This window comes from Panulirus ornatus, chromosome 34 (genome assembly GCF_036320965.1).
Source record: "Panulirus ornatus isolate Po-2019 chromosome 34, ASM3632096v1, whole genome shotgun sequence".
Classification (NCBI taxonomy): Eukaryota; Metazoa; Arthropoda; class Malacostraca; order Decapoda; family Palinuridae; genus Panulirus; species Panulirus ornatus.
Genome location: NC_092257.1, coordinates 12,222,015 through 12,238,136, shown reverse-complemented (window position 1 = coordinate 12,238,136; position 16,122 = coordinate 12,222,015). Strand labels below are relative to the sequence as shown.

The 16,122-nt window shown below is 48.1% G+C and overlaps 2 protein-coding genes across 2 annotated transcripts in view; one reads left to right on the top strand and one right to left on the bottom strand.

Annotated features, from left to right (window-relative positions):
* The window catches only part of LOC139759853 (apoptosis regulatory protein Siva-like), a 137,368-nt gene that overhangs the window by 83,483 nt on the left and 37,763 nt on the right, over positions 1–16,122 (top strand). The gene's annotated exons all lie outside the window — the stretch shown is intronic.
* LOC139759851 (uncharacterized) lies at positions 4,955–15,134 on the bottom strand. Its single transcript, XM_071682355.1, has 3 exons — positions 14,999–15,134; positions 12,436–12,529; positions 4,955–7,267 (listed from the first exon to the last, which is right to left on the bottom strand). The coding sequence occupies exons 1-3, from the start codon at positions 15,005–15,007 to the stop codon at positions 6,339–6,341; spliced, it is 1,032 nt and encodes a 343-aa protein (XP_071538456.1). The 5' UTR covers positions 15,008–15,134; the 3' UTR covers positions 4,955–6,338.

Genomic DNA, 16,122 nt, shown 5'->3' with positions numbered 1-16,122 from the left:
GAGTCCAACACCCAGGGGAAGAGGCCTTCGAGCATCCACCGCCCACGATACTGCGCCCCAGGTGGTGGAGGTGAGGGGTCGGTGGAAAGCTGTGCGACGTCTCTCGAGACATTTGTAAAAAGGGATCGAGGACGACACCATCGGACTGCATCTGTGACCTTGCGGATCTTCGACGCCACCGCCCGCCTCCCTCGGCACGCATGGTGTCGTCTGTGTTGAAAGGTTGTCATAATGAAGGTAGACAGCGAGTATGAGTCCAGCTGAGGTGACCAGCCGCACACCAACATCCTCTTTCACTACCTCAGCTGTGATTCGGGTAGGACTGACCTCCTAACCGAGGTCAGAATTCCTTGATCAACCTCCAGCCACTGTGTTGTGGGAGACTACACAGAGGTCCTTCGTCAGAAGCTGTCTGGTGAGAGACGCCTTCACTTGGAGTGACTCCTGATTCAGCTGCGTCGTGTCGGCGAGCAGTGGGGCGATCTGTGAGCAGCCGATGCGGGAACCTTTGACCAGACAGTACCAGAACTTTTGAGCGCATTGTTGCCAGACCTTTGACCAGATGGTGCTGGCACCACCTCTGATCAGGTGTTGAGCCAGAGCTTTCTAACACCAACGCTGGCCACTAAAGTCTAGTGGAACCCCGCACACCTTCCTGGTGACGCCCTTTCTAGTCGAGTCCCCAGGACGCTTCATCACGGGTCAGAGTGTGAGGTGCTCCCGCTGGGAAGTGCTTATTACTATTCGTGTGTTATGAGGAGAGAGTTTTACACTCGTGTTCCTCCGTCTCTTAACCTTGTGTATATGTACCATGTCTTGACTCCTGTGAGAACGATATACATGGAGTTCTGTGAATGTGTGACGAAGGGGCGAAGCTGTTCCTCATTATACTGTAGCGATAAGCCACGGGTGGAACTGATGCAACTATAGGAAAAAGATGAGCGGGTTTAGAATGGTACTTTATGTCTTGAGGAACAGCAGCTGCAGAAAAAACTACGAAGAGTTTGTGTAATGCTTCGTGACATGGACCCTCAGTGTTCAGGATGACATGGCTTCCAGTGGATTTTTATGAGGCTTAAGACAAATCAAAAACGTCGAACCCGGAGACTCATATGAAACACGGAGGAAGACTGATCCAACAACAGGACCATACAAGGCCAGGGAGGCGCTGTCGGATGAGGAGGGGATGTGTTCTTACCGAAGGCTAATGCACTCGGACCGCCACTCTTTGTGGCCCCCGTCTGAGGAACGTCCAGAGACGAGGCGCTTATGGTAGAAGGGCACGGTCCATCTAGCGACACCTCCTCCTCGGCTAATCTGTGCCAGGCCACATCATCAAACCCTCCCTCCCTCCCCAGCTCTCTCCCCATCCCCTACTCCCAAATCTCACTCCAATCTGGAACGAGTCCACACAACAGAATTATGTCAGGGGAGTCAGCTCCGCCGGACAGATTAAGTCCTTAGTCAACATGTGGCTCCGACGGGATCCATTACCGATCTTACTTGTCATGTAAACACAGGTAAAGTGATCCTGCCGGTTGTCATAGACCCCAGTCATTAGAGGAGGTCGGGGGCTTCAGGTGAGCCCAGAGGGACCTTAGCTGAGCCCAAGGGATGTTAGAGGACTTCAGCTGAGCTAAGGGGAGGCCGGAGGACCTCGGCTGAGCTCAGGGAAGGCCAGAGGACCTCGCCTGAGCCTAATGGAGGCCAGAGGACCTCGGCTGAGCTTAGGAGAGGTGGGAGGACCTCAGCTGAGCTCTGGGGAGGTCGGAGGACCTCGACTGAGCCCAGAGGAGATATCATATCTGTCCAGAGAGAGGAAGATCGCTCCCATGCTTGGCCTGTGTTTAGCTTGATCATAAAAGTTATGGTGTAAGTGAAAGGTAAAGTTATTATGAAAAAGAAACGAGACACTGATAGATCTATCACCACCACCAACATTACCACAGTCACCAACACTACCACCATCGCCAACACTACCACCATCGCCAACACTACCACCATCACCAACACCACCGCCATCACCAACACTACCACCATCACCAACACCACCACCATCACCAACACTACCATCTTGGTGGTCTCATTCATTGTCACTTGATCAGGTTTATTCTGGATCCAATTGTATTTTCTCCTGCGTTGGTATGATTTTAGTCTGTGTTATTGAAAGTTTATTTCTTTATTTCGGTTTTCGTAAGGTTTCTTGAGAGTTAATCTGTTTGATTTATTGATATGTACCAGTTGTGGTTTATTGTGGTTTCCTGTTATAATCCATGTGGCTCAGTGTTGCATTCCAACCCCACATGGCCCTCGTCCTGGCCGGGTCGGACCGAGGGTCAGATAATGATCCTGGAGAGGAAGGACGTACCAGAGGTCGACCTGAACTAACTCATGTGTTTGTAAACACGACCCACACGAGCAAGTTGTACGATGAAACGATGGAATGGAATGTCACACGGTATACTACAGGAGGAGGGGATAACATAGGAGTAAATATGTTAAATAATACAAACGTGAGATTAATGATATATTATACTTTGTTGCTGTCTCCCGCGTTAGCGAGGTAGCGCAAGGAAACAGACGAAAGAGTGGCCCATATATATATATATATATATATATATATATATATATATATATATATATATATATATATATATATATATATGTATATATATATATTGTGCACCAGTAGCACGTGCCTGTCTCCCCACGATACACACGCGTCAGCTCCCTAACAGCCGTATGATTGATCAGCCAACCTGTTGCTACTCGCTTATCACTCTGGCGGTAACGGCTGAGGGCGAGTGTACATACGTATGATGATGGCAGGGCTGAAAGACGCAGATACGGTAGCTGCTACCTACCTACCTACCTACCTACTTACCTACCTACCTACCTACCCAGCAGTACCTACGACGAGAGAGAGAGAGAGAGAGAGAGAGAGAGAGAGAGAGAGAGAGAGAGAGAGAGAGAGAGAGAGAGAGAGAGAGAGAGAGGCAGGGTGGATGGTGGGAGAGGCAAGGTAGAGAGGGTTGGCCACGCAATCAATATCCTTTATGGATGCTTTTAGTTAACTTCCTTAGCACACCTCCAGCCTTCAGCGGGTCACGTGACCCCCCCCCCCCCCCCTGTGATGATGATGATGATGATGGTGAGTCCAAAGGAGGAAAGGAGGGGAGTGAGGGTGGTGGGGTTTTATAAGTGATGGTGACGGCCAGGATGGTGAGATTGATGACGCGCTAGGCGAGCGAGGTGATGGTTACATGTCGTCACGTGATTCCTTGACCTGGACAGCTGGTAACTCGGCGGTAGGGGGCCGTCTTTGCATCTCTCTCTCTCTCTCTCTCTCTCTCTCTCTCTCTCTCTCTCTCTCTCTCTCTCTCTCTCTCTCTCTCTCTCTCTCTCTCTCTCTCACTCTCTCTCTCTCCCACCAACAAGTCTTTCCCAGTGACTATGGGCTGACTTCATATCACCTTGGGATCCCTCGTCCCCTTGTTGCAGGTGGGCACCATCGAGCCGTCCACCCCCACCCCCACACTTCGCACAGACCACCACAGGACCAGCCCAGACCTCATCCCAGACCTTGTGAACATCGTCAATAATCATTAGTGATAATCTGCCACTCTAATGTCTGTGTCAGGACTGTTTAACCCTCCTCTCCATCCGTGGAATTTTTTTTTTCTATAACCCCTACCATCTGTTTTCTGTGTGCTTTGTGTATACGTGCAGGCTTGGTCTGCAGTTAGATCAATAAACCATTAATAACTGGTGCCATCGTTAATTACCACCAACAACACACAACACCACCAACACACAACACCACCAACACCACCAACACCAACACCACAACACCACACACCACCACCACCACATCACCATCACCACCACACCACCACCACATCACCACCAGCAGTAGCCCACACACCAGTAGGTAGGGTGGCATCTCCTGGCCAATATTTACCCAACACTCCAATGTTGTCATTACATTAATTACTGACCCGGTCACTAATGGCTGCCGCTGATGGGTATTCCTCCCCCGTACATTACCATTGTTCCTCCCACCCTCTCTCTCCCCGTGCACACTGCTACACACCCTGACCTCACAACACAGACGAAGGTGACGTAAATTAATGTGACGTAAATGAAGGTAAGACACAGAATGTCATGGTGACAGAGAATCTTTATAGTGTATACATTTTCTGAGCAAATGCCAATCTGTGTTCTATATTTTGCTTGCTATTCTTATCGTCTTCATCCTATCTCATCTCGACACGACTTACTGCATCCTTATCTCTGATGTCTACATGGCAGCATTTACGAATTGCAGATATGTTTGTCACGTTTGCGTATACTTTTGAGACTTTCATAACTTGGGGAGAAAGTATTTTGTATATTTGAAATATCTTTGTAATCTACATAGTCTTGTATACTTATAAGATTATACTTATAAGATCTTTGTAAGTTCTATGAAAAGTTTTTGTTTAAGATCATTGTAACTTAAGAAAAGTATTTTTCATACTTTCAAGATCTTAGTAATTGCCAAGGAAGGGATTTTGTATACTTTTAAATAATCTTAATTTTCAAGGGGAGGATTTTATACTTTAGGTAATCGTAACTTTGAAGGAAAGTATTTTGTATACCGTTGATGATCGTAACTTTTAAGGAAAAAATATTTTGAATACATTTAACGTCATTATAGAACTACTTAATGTGTGGTTGAACTTGTCAAGTTGTGTTATGTTGCTGTTGTGTTACTACGAGTTACACCATCAGCATTGGTAAAGTGTAGGACTCTGAATAACGAAGACTTAAAACCTTGTGATAAGTGTCGATAGGAGACTTGGCCAGACTTTGTTTCAAGGGCCAAGGGTAGAGGCGCCAGCCCTAGCCCTAAAAAAAAAGGGGGTGTGAGGGAGGGTCACTGAGGGACATTCTAAATAAAAAGACTTTAAAATTCTTGACTTTCATTAATCTACAAGTCTTATAACCTACTGTACATGTAGAGTTTTGCACAAGACAAGTGTGTCGTGTGGTCGTCCACGACGTGCAGTGTGGTCGTCCACGACGAATCGTGTGGTCGTCCACCTCGTGCAGTGTGGTCGTGCACGACGAGTTGTATGGTTGTCCACCTCGTGCAGTGTGGTCGTACACGACGAGTCGTATGGTCGTCCACCTCGTGCAGTGTGGTCATGCACGACAAGTCGCATAGTCGTCGTACGACGGAAGAGTGAGAACGGTCGTGGAGTTCTGTGTCCGGAAGGTCTTGTGTTCCGATCCCTGTTGAAGGCGGAGTGTCGGGGGCCACTCTGACTGGAGGGTCGGTAGTCGCTGCTGGTGGAACGATAGGTTCGTCTTGGAGGTGGAGGCTGTTGGAGGCGGTGTGGTGGGGAGGAGTGGTGTTGGGGACACTGGGAGATTGTTGGAGGCTCGGTGGTAGGGAGGTAGAGGCACTGCTGGAGACGGTGAGGTAGCTGTTGGAGGTCTGGCGGTGGGGGGAAAGGGGTAGAAAGAGTAGTGGAGGTTTGAGGTGGTTGTTGAAGGCCTCGTGTTTGGGAAGGGGGGGGGGGAGATTATTGGAGGTGGTGTGGCGGTGATGGGACCAAGAGCGTGGGTATTAGTTGCATTTTCGGGTAGTGATGTGGGGGTTTGTGGCACTGTGGGGTAGTGGTGTGGGGGTTAGTGGCTCTGTGGGACGACTCTGTATAGATTTCTGACATGGTTATGAGGCTCACGTGCGCCACACTGAACACAACATCGACCCTCCAAAGTGCCAGCGATATCATCTACGTACACCAGTTACCACGGGCACCTGGCCCTCACCACGGAGCCTCTTCGCATCACCACCAGAGCAGAGTAAGTCACACACAGCGTCATCAACCTCTTCCCGTCTCTACTCATCTCAAGCAGATGGCTTGAGGGAGCGCAACGCATGCGCCTCTGGTCGTGGCAGGATGGCCCGAGAACCACGGCGGAGTCGCCCAGACTGTCATCCGTCAGGACGGCACGTGCAGACGCGGGGAACGTGCCTCTTCTGGGCTGCAGTTATTGCTTTCACTCAGGCGTCACTTACGTATACCACATATGACGCCTTCACCACACACACACACACAGTCTGCCTCTCGACCAGGACGTTCACCTGATCTGACCTGATCACCAGTTCCAGTGTCTGACTTGACCCAGTAGCAGCAGGTCACCTCGGCAGCACCACAGTTAATGTGTGTTCTAAAGGGCCTTTCACCAGCAGGTCTGTGGCATCACTAGGTTAAGGTCCTGGTGCTGGGGGATCACCAGATTGAGGCCTGGTTCGGGGCTCACCAGGTCAGGTCCTGGTCCGGGGCTCACCAGCACACACCCTCGGCCCTGAGGGAGCCTGGTCGCGGCACGGACAACACTCTCGACAGCTCCTGCGAGGCCTCGCCGGCAGTTCTGGTGGTGGAGCACAAGGTCGCGGCCTCCGCGGCGGACGTCGGCGTCGGAGGCACGAACGGGGAGGTGGAAGAGGAGGAGGAAGAAGAAGAAGAAGAGGAGAGTGAGGTGGCGGGAGAGGTGATGGTGGAGGTGAGAGAGGTCCGGAGGGGGCTGCCAGCCTGGGCTAGGAGGGAGGACGCGGGTAAGGACGGAGGCGGGAAGGGACAAACGGGCAGGAAGGGCAGGAGTCCCGGGAACTGCGCGTGGTGCAGCCCCAGTGGCAGGAGCGGCGGGGCGTGGCACTCCAGCCCCGGCAGTCTGTCCCCCGGCAGGAGGTAGTCCGGCAGTCTGTGGGCTGGGGAGGTCATGGTGGTGTCGGTGCGGCTGAGGGCGGCCATGGGCGCCAGGCATCTCAGAGACTGCGAGAAGGACCCTAGGCTGGTGCCCAGCGGCGGCGGCAGCGCGCCGTCGAGCCCTCGCTCTCGGATCATCTTCTTGGTCTTGTAACGGTGATTCTGGAACCATATCTTGATCTGCGTGGGCGTCAGGTCCAGCAGAGAGGCCAGATGTTCCCTCTCGGGGGCCGACAGGTACCGCTGCTGGCGGAACCGACGCTCCAGTTCGTAAGTCTGGGCTTTGCTGAAGAGTATCCGTCTCTTCCTTTTGCGTCCGGTGGCCTCTACGTCCTCTTCGGCGCAGTCGTCGACTTCAAGGGCCTCCATGTCTTCGTCAGGAGGGGCGAGGGCGGCAGCGCCCTGCTCGGTGGAGTCCGCGGCAGCCTGGACGGTACTCTTTGGGTCACGATCGACGGCCGGACTCCCGAGAGGCTCCGCCCCATCCTCGTCGTCATCCACAACATCTGTCAGGAGAGAAGACTTCGTCAGACACCGACCCTCAACTTGGAACATTTTCCTCGTGACATCACAACGTCACAGGTCAACCTCGGGTCGTGGAATTGCTCACAAATCATGCAGTTAAAACTTTTCCACGTTTGATGGACACTCATGAAATAAATATTTACATTCTCCTCAGTATTCACCGAGGGTTGGCTACCCAGGAAGCGCTTTAGCCCGGTATTTTTAAGGCGACTCCCGCGCGCCGCCTCTGGTCGGGTCATGACGCCGCTAACTCATCCCACAGCTTAATCTGCTTCATGCACTGACGGTGCAGCTTCCTCCTCTCAACACCGAGTCGACAGGAAATTCCTAAACCATCAAGGAAGACCACCTGGTGACTAGACATTTCACTTACTCGGTAAGGAAAAGGAATATTCGGCAAATAATACCGAATGAAATGGCCTCAGATGAGCGTAACTTTACTGTACTTGTGAAGGTTTGATAATTTGGTTGATTAGGCTGCAGACTGGCCGGCTTACTGATCACTAGGATCATTAATAATGTTATCAACGTCTCGTTATAACCACGCCTTCACGTGTTCAGAATATTTCACATTCCACACATGGTCTTCTAAATGTTAACATGTACAAATTGACATATATATGTAGATATCAAGCTCAAAATAACAATAACTAAATAAATAAATATGATAACAAAAGCAGCGGAAATGTTAATGACAAATTCAATGAAATAAATATTAATAATAGTGATCATAAAATGATAATTTGGAATTTCTTCCTGGCGCGGGAAACGGCGATCCAGTATGAAAAAAAAGATGGAATAAGAGAATTAGAATAACGGTAAATGCTAATTGGTCACATGTGATTGAATGAGATGCACATATGATTGATGATTGGCGGAGGGACCGACGGAGCCAGACTGACCCCAGCCCAGACCAGACCATCACACAAATATGACATTCATGGTTGCATTCCAGCAGGCCTGGCCGGTACAGGAGACTGTAGTATAGTCCTGTTCTCTAGCGAATGTCCGGTTACCCGAGTAGGAAATGTTCCTTATCCGAATGTCCTGCATTCTGAAACGGGATTCCGGATTTTATGAATGTTTCATATCCGGATGTCTGATTAACTGAACCGGCGCCCGGGTTTGTTTACATACGACACGTGAGAACGTCCTTACGACTCCGGGAGCACGACGGTACGACCCGTTCAAGTACGACTCCTGAGGCAGGACGATACGACCCTTGAGTTAAACTGATACGACTCTCAAACATGGCATAACCCTCGGACAATTAGCCACGACCCTTGACCACAACAGGACGACCTTTAAGCACGACGGCACGACCCTTGAGAGCACAACGAGTGCCACCCTCAGAGAACACATCTACACCTTTGGGCCATTATGACCTGACCTTTGACCTTAAAGGGGGAATAATAACGACCATCGCTGGTCAACGTAACTATGGCTGAGAGAACAGAGCTTCCTTATAGTAACACCTACAGTCGTATACCTCAGTGTTCAGTGTTGAGTTACCGAAGGTTACAGCCATGGTCAGAACACTGAGGAAGAGGTGGTTATATTGCTATGGTCAATATATATATATATATATATATATATATATATATATATATATATATATATATATATATATATATATATATATATATATATATAGTCATGATAGCTATGTTGTTCTAGCGACTATGCTGCCACTTTAGCTATAGTGCTGTGGTCACACACACACACACACACACACACACACACATATATATATATATATATATATATATATATATATATAGAGAGAGAGAGAGAGAGAGAGAGAGATCAACTGATAAAAACAAGCATAAATATCCCAATCACAATAAAAAAAAACCCGCCGCCACCATCACCACCGCCGCCGCCGCCGCCACCATCACCGCCGCCGCCACCATCACCGCCACCGCCGCCACCATGACCGCCACCATCACCGCCGCCGCCACCATCATCACCGCCGCCGCCACCATCACCGCCACCATCATCACCACCGCCGCCACCATCACCACGACCACCACCGCCGCCGCCACCATCACCACGACCACCACCGCCGCCGCCACCATCATCACCGCCACCATCACCGCCAGTCGATCATTGGCTCTCACACCCCACTTAACCTAACTACCGATGATGGCCAATATATAAAGTCTAGTTCGCCTCATTAGGTCGTTCAGGGCATCCGTCAGTGCCAGATAAACCTCACAGACGGCATAATTGCTCTGACTGAGGCCTCCCTGGTGGGGTGGGGAGCCTCCTCCCTCCCTCTCTCCCCCGTGCTCACTCGGGGAGAAAAATCTGCAATTCAGATGACGTGGGTGGGTGCAGGGAAGCGGGGTGACGAGCCACACGTGTATCGATGTGTTTTAACATTTATTGTCGGGGTTTAACAAACCTGGGTGATTGGTTTAGATTGCTTCGAGGGTCGTGTGTGTGTGAGGGGGGGGGGTGTATAAAGTCTTGATTATTTAGATTGTATACTGTGGGGTGTGGTGGGGGGAGGTGTGGGGTGTGGTGGAGAGAGGTGTAGGGTGTAGTGGGGAGATGTATAGGGTGTGGTGGGTAGAGGTGCATGAGTGTTGGGGAGAGGTGTAGGTGTAAGGTAGTATGGGTGTAGTGGGGAGAGACGTGAGTGTGGTGGTGGGGAGAGACGTGAGTGTGGTGGTGGGGAGAGACGTGAGTGTGGTGGTGGGGAGAGACATGAGTGTGGTGGTGGGGAGAGGCCTGGATGTGGTAGTGGGGAGAGGCCTGGGTGTGGTGGTGGTGTTGGGGGAGTGACGTGTGGGCTTGATGGCTTCCCTCACTATGAATCATATACACCACATCAGTAAACAAATTTACATATTGCCCAACAAATCCAAACAATTTACAACCCTTTCATATATTTCCAGTCGTATACAGGAAATAATTGTAAATTCTCACATTATGCTGCCGTCTATTATATCAGCTTCATCCAAGTCAAGATTCACTTTAATACCGAGAATTTAAATTCTATAGTATCCTTAAGCGATATTTTTCCAAAGTTTTAAAATAATATAATCATAAATAATACTTTTCCTTTCATACAGTTACCCAGTCTTTTATGCCAATCTTTATATATTGGACGCAATATATATTTGATGCACACTGTAATTACCCCAGGTACACTTTCTGTGAAAGATTCCTGTTTTTTAACCCGAACATTTCTAAATGTTCTTGTAGTCAAAGGCGTGTTGCACTACTTCCAGTAGCAGGGAAATGTAGACTCCTTTGAAATGGGAAGTTCTTTGACGAGACTTTACTCTTAATGATACAGTCTTGCCAAAGGTGACTTTTTCATCACAGTGTAAACTCGCGCAGGCGGAGTCCGGTAACACCTTTAATGTATTTATGAACGGAAAGAATTATCAGATAATTCTATAGCAATGGACGGTAGACTGAGAGTCGAATTATCCCTGATCACCTGCCGATAACAGCACGAGTGTCAGTTATAATTATCATTATCATTATTATGATTATTGATAGTAGTTAGTACTACGATTATTATGGGATAATGAAGCGGACTGGACTTTATACATTGGCCATCATGTCTACCTTATTCCTAGGCTAGCTATCCTTCGCGAAGTTAGCAGTATATATAGATCGCGAATCACAGACGAGAAGAGAAGAATATATCAGCGAATTCAGAGGTGGCGGTGATGGCGCGAATGTCGATCGCGAGATTGGTCAGGTGCGGTTGTATTCGCGGAGATCAGAGCCAACGAAGAGGACACGACGGTACGACCTTTGAGCACGAAGGTACAACCTTTGAGCACGACGGGACGACCTTTAAGCACGACGGTACGACCATTAAGCACGACGGTACGACCTTTAAGCACGACGGTCGACCTTTAAGCACGACGGGACGACCCTTGAGCACGACGGTGTATCCTTTCCTCTAAACCATTTTCTCTCTGTTTATGCTCTTACTAAACCCCATCAATCCTTCTTATTCCCGTAAGATCCAGGTTTTTTTTATTCATACAAATACTAAACCCCTTTCCCCCCCCCTCCATATACACTTTATAAACCATTTTCCCCTCCTTAGACACGTAATGATCCCTCTTTTTCCCCATATGCGCGTCAATACTCCCATTTCCCCCTCCTCCTGATATACATGAAACGTTTTTCTCCAAGTCCTGATCCCGTTATAAAAATGTCGAATGTCGCTTACATGTACTGAGTTATTGAACATAAACCGAACCATCTAGTATAGATGCGGAATGCCTTCTACAGGTACCTTGATCCTTTATAAAGGTAACGAGTTCTCTAAAAGTACTGAATCCTTTTATATATGTATTGGACCCCTTTCTAAAAAGTCCTGAATCTTTACATACAGGTACTGAAGACATGAATCCCTTTTATACTAATGCTGAAACCTTCATGTAGGATTGAATCCTTTCAAACAGGTTCCGAACCTCCACATCACGTCTAAATCCCCCTATACATGTACTGAACCCCTCATATAGCTGTTGAATTCTTTTGTAACGCAGCAAACCCCATGTAAAATGGTCTGATCCCCTTGAGATAAGAAAGAACACCTGCAATAAGTACTGTATCTCTCCCTTCATGTACTGAACCTCTCTTAAAAGATCGAATTCCCCTATGATGACATTGAACCTTCTTTTAAAGCTGAATCCTTTTTACAGATACTAAATCCCACATACAAGAGTTTCATCCCCTTATTAAGGTACTGAACACTTTATACACTGGCTGTATCCCTTTATAGAGGTGTAGAATCCCTCATATATCACAGATTTACCTTCCCTGAACCCCTCGTGTAAACCCGTGCAAGAGTGAACTCGCAGGGTGAACCCTGCCATATAGACAACCCATCCCCACACTTAAAGCTTCAATGAACCCTTCCAAAACGAGGCTTCAGGTACCTCCTCTGAGTGAACCCCATCAGCACAGTGAAGCCCTCCCGCATATTGAACTCCCAGCTGGGAATGAATCCTCCATGAAGCCGGGTGCTCGATTTTTGCTCCTTTCCAATGAACCTCTGGAACAGATTAAACCCACCCGAAACGGGGATTTCCAAGTACCCATCCCATAGACTTGAACCCTTAGAATAGAAATTGAACCCAGCCTGGGGCGGGCGGGGGGGTTCAGGAGTTACCTGGGCACGGTGTGGTGGGGGGCGGCGGGTCATGCAGCTGTAGCAGATCCCGCACAGTGAACCCTCTGGCCGGGGGCGCCCGCTTCTCCTGCGCCTGCAAGAAGAACCAAGAGATCAATATATACCATATAATACATATATACCCAACATATACAGGGATATAGATCTATTACTCATAAACCTTATATTGGGGTTTATACTCTACGATACCATGATATTTCTACCTTAACGTATCAGTTGTAGGACGGTAGCGTCACGAAGAAACGAACGATGGCGTCATTTGCCAACTTCCAATATCTAGCTATCGTGTACAGCGGCCCGGAAACCACAGCCAGGATCCCAACAGACTATCGCCGATTTTTCCCTCGACTGTTTCATATTCCTAAGGTCAGCCCATGGACAGCAAATTCGCCCCTCATATACCACATCGATCTAATTTGTTCCATCCTATTTTATCCCCTACAGAACTACAGCACATTAAGATAAACTCCCTATAAAACCATAAATACATTTTATATTCGGTTATTATCATTATCATTATTACTATTAGTATTACCATTGTTATTATTACTATTATTATTATTATTATCATTATTATTATTAGTATTATTATTATTATCATTATTATTATTATTTCAATGACCTCTTCTCCATGGGTTGCACGGCTTCAAAGCCGCGCTTCAATCAGTATCAGGGAAGGGATGACCCTCTCTGAGTGAGAATTTCTTCGACGAGAATGTACACCCCGTAGCGCAGCCTCGCCGAAGGTGAATTTTCACTTGCGATTTAACCAAAGGAGGCAGAGTACGGTAGCGCCACCTCAAGGCAATATACTGTTATACTCGCCTTTAACAGCGATATATGTTTTTGTTTAAGATATTAGATATAGCGCTTTCATATATTCTGTCATCCCAGGTTATGACCATCACTAAGTTACAGAAATTTCAGTTATGATATATTTCTCGCACTCAGATATAACAGACAATATTAGTATACTGGATTATACGGTCTTTGGGTTATACTTTCTCCAGGTAATATAATTTCAAGGTATATCTACAAGACAGACTTGTCAAATACAAAGAAAAATATAACTTATGTTCGGTCTTTCTTATGCGCTACAGTGGGGAAATACAGGATGTAATAATTACAGCTACAGAGAATAGGGGTTAACACCACCTGTGTCATGTATTAGCTGATGTCCTAAATAAAATAAGGAACTTGTAATTGATGATCACTTTCATTAGAAAGTTCAAGAAACTTACTCAGAGCATTTGCACATTTTACCTCATCTCCGAACTGTGTTTAGCGATGTCATCTTTGGACATAAGTAACAAGGTGGAATGTTGCCCTTGATATGGTCTACAAGTTTCGGGTAATGCTAGTGGTGGTGACTGTAGCCCCTGGTGTGCTACAAGACGGGTAACTAGTATGGGATGCAGCCCCTAATTTTGCAACAGGTTCTGGAATTATTACACATCTTTGACTCCTAATGTTTTACAGGCTCGCGTCTGGCCTCTTGGGGGTCTGTGACGCACACTCCTCATTCCTGTGTTACAGACCGACTCAAACTGTATCCGCTACAGGAATGCACGGGCTACAGGCCACTTTATCACTACATGACAACACTGTACAATACACTGTTCGGTTATAGGACTACACATAAGCTGAGCAACACACACTGTTTATCATACGATCAAAATTGTCGTAAACCAAAAACGGTAATATAATGCTGAGACAATTGGTATAGAACTGCGAAATCTACAGTACCGTTGACCAATACATACAAGAACCCCTCCTCCGCACATACAGTATCTTACATACACACACGACGTGAAATCTCCGGGAGACTTTAACGGTAGCCATTGTGTAGAAATACGGTCTTCCGCTACATAATACAGATCCCACAAACCCACGCATACAGCCGCCCTCACTTCATAGACAAACACTCTACACCTTAACTACACACGCACACACACACCACGCCTCCCATCCCCCGAGTACACTTATCATCTACACTTTTCATGCACGTATGTTAACTCCAGACCCAGGGAAGGGGCACGGTAAGGGAAAGTATCGCCATGCATCAAGCACGAAACATAACATGTCCTTCATGTTAATAATTATTCAAATATTCCTATTTTTTTTTTCCCCGATGATCGTCATACATTTATTCCATCTTCCGCTCGACCCTGGCCAGGGGTCATGGCTGAGCTACGCCCTACGCAGGGGTCGCCTGAGCCAGTTTGGCCTTATGAACAAGTTCGCTTGATGTATCCCGATGACCCCAAGCGAAGCAGTTCAGGTTCAATCGGCCATAGTCTCCTAAGCCTTGAATTCACACCACTCTACCCTCCCTCACCAAACTCTACACTTTATAAACACACAGTTAAACGTCCAGTTTAAAGGTCAGAAGTCTATTTCTACGATGAGTTAAGCATTTTTTATCTTTTTTCAACAAGTACGAATTAGCTACAAAGACGACGGCGGTGGTGGTGGTGGACGGCGGCTCGCGTCCCCAAACGTAATCAAAGTCGATCTCAGGTCTGCGTGGTGGACTACTTACTGTTATCATGGCGGATGGACGAGCACTGGGTAAACTGGGCGAGTCGTAGCACAAGTAGTCCCGGGGGAAATTAGTATCCTAGTCCGGGACACACGAGTGATGCTGTTGCTGCCGAGATGTCTGAACACACTCTCCCCGTCGCCTCGCGCTATCGGCTTTAGGCGGCCCCGCCCCATTGGTCCGCGGGCGGTGGGTGGAGCCCGGACCAAGGGCGGGGTCCGGCGGATCCCGCACACTCGTTGGCTGGCCGGTCCCCCATCCCGTCATCACCCGGAGGGGAAGTGGAGCTGGGACGGGATAAGTGGTGCGCGAAGTACGCGATCCTCGCTGGTGGAAAGCCAAATGTTTCCCGCTAAATACACTTACTTCGATCCCTTTGGCTCATTAAGAGGGCGTAAATCCTTTATAAATAGCACACCTCAAATCCCCACCTACAAGCAACTTATCTCCCCCGACAGCTGTGGGGAGCAGGGTTGTGTCCTGAAGGGAGGGAAGGTTGGGGAGGAGAGAGGCCTCCAACCTCTTTTGACGCAGATACACAGCCTCAATTATTACCCCCTCCCTCCTCTCCCCTCCCTACCCGCCATAATCAGAATATATTACCCTCAGCTCTTACCTCTGAAGCGCCAAACATCAATAAGCTTTTACCCGAGGCGGTGGCCGCTTCAGGGCCGTCCTCTGATTGTTATTAATACCCTTCAAGACCCACCCACCCGCCACCTAGCTCCTTCTCCTCCTCCTCCTCCTCCTCCTCCTCTTCGTGCGCCCCCGGCAGCAGCAGCGGCGGCAGCCAGCGCCTTGCTTAACCTCACTGCACCGTCAGGAGGTGGCTGTTTACAGTGCCCTTACGACCTTTCATCATGAAACGGCGTGTGTGTGTGTGTGTGTGTGTGTGTGTGTGTGTGTGTTTAATACAACCTCCTCTGGTGGGCGTTATGTAAACTGTAGTTACTTATATCGCCCAAGTATAGATTAGGCAAAGGAATGCTTTGAGGTTCTTTATCAAATGTCTACTTTATGTATTGATTCGTATTTACTAGTATAGAGTTGTGAAGTCTTCTGTCTGTGTTGAGTACTATAGTGATTGTAGTAGCCTTGCATGTCGCCATGTGTACAAGGAATTC

What these genes read in the sequence shown, in the direction of transcription:
- LOC139759851 (XM_071682355.1), bottom strand. An exon ending in CCCCACCACACCGTGCCCAG is followed by an intron (nt 7,268 to 12,435) that starts GTAACTCCTGAA and finishes CTCTCCTGACAG; the next exon opens with ATGTTGTGGATGACGACGAG.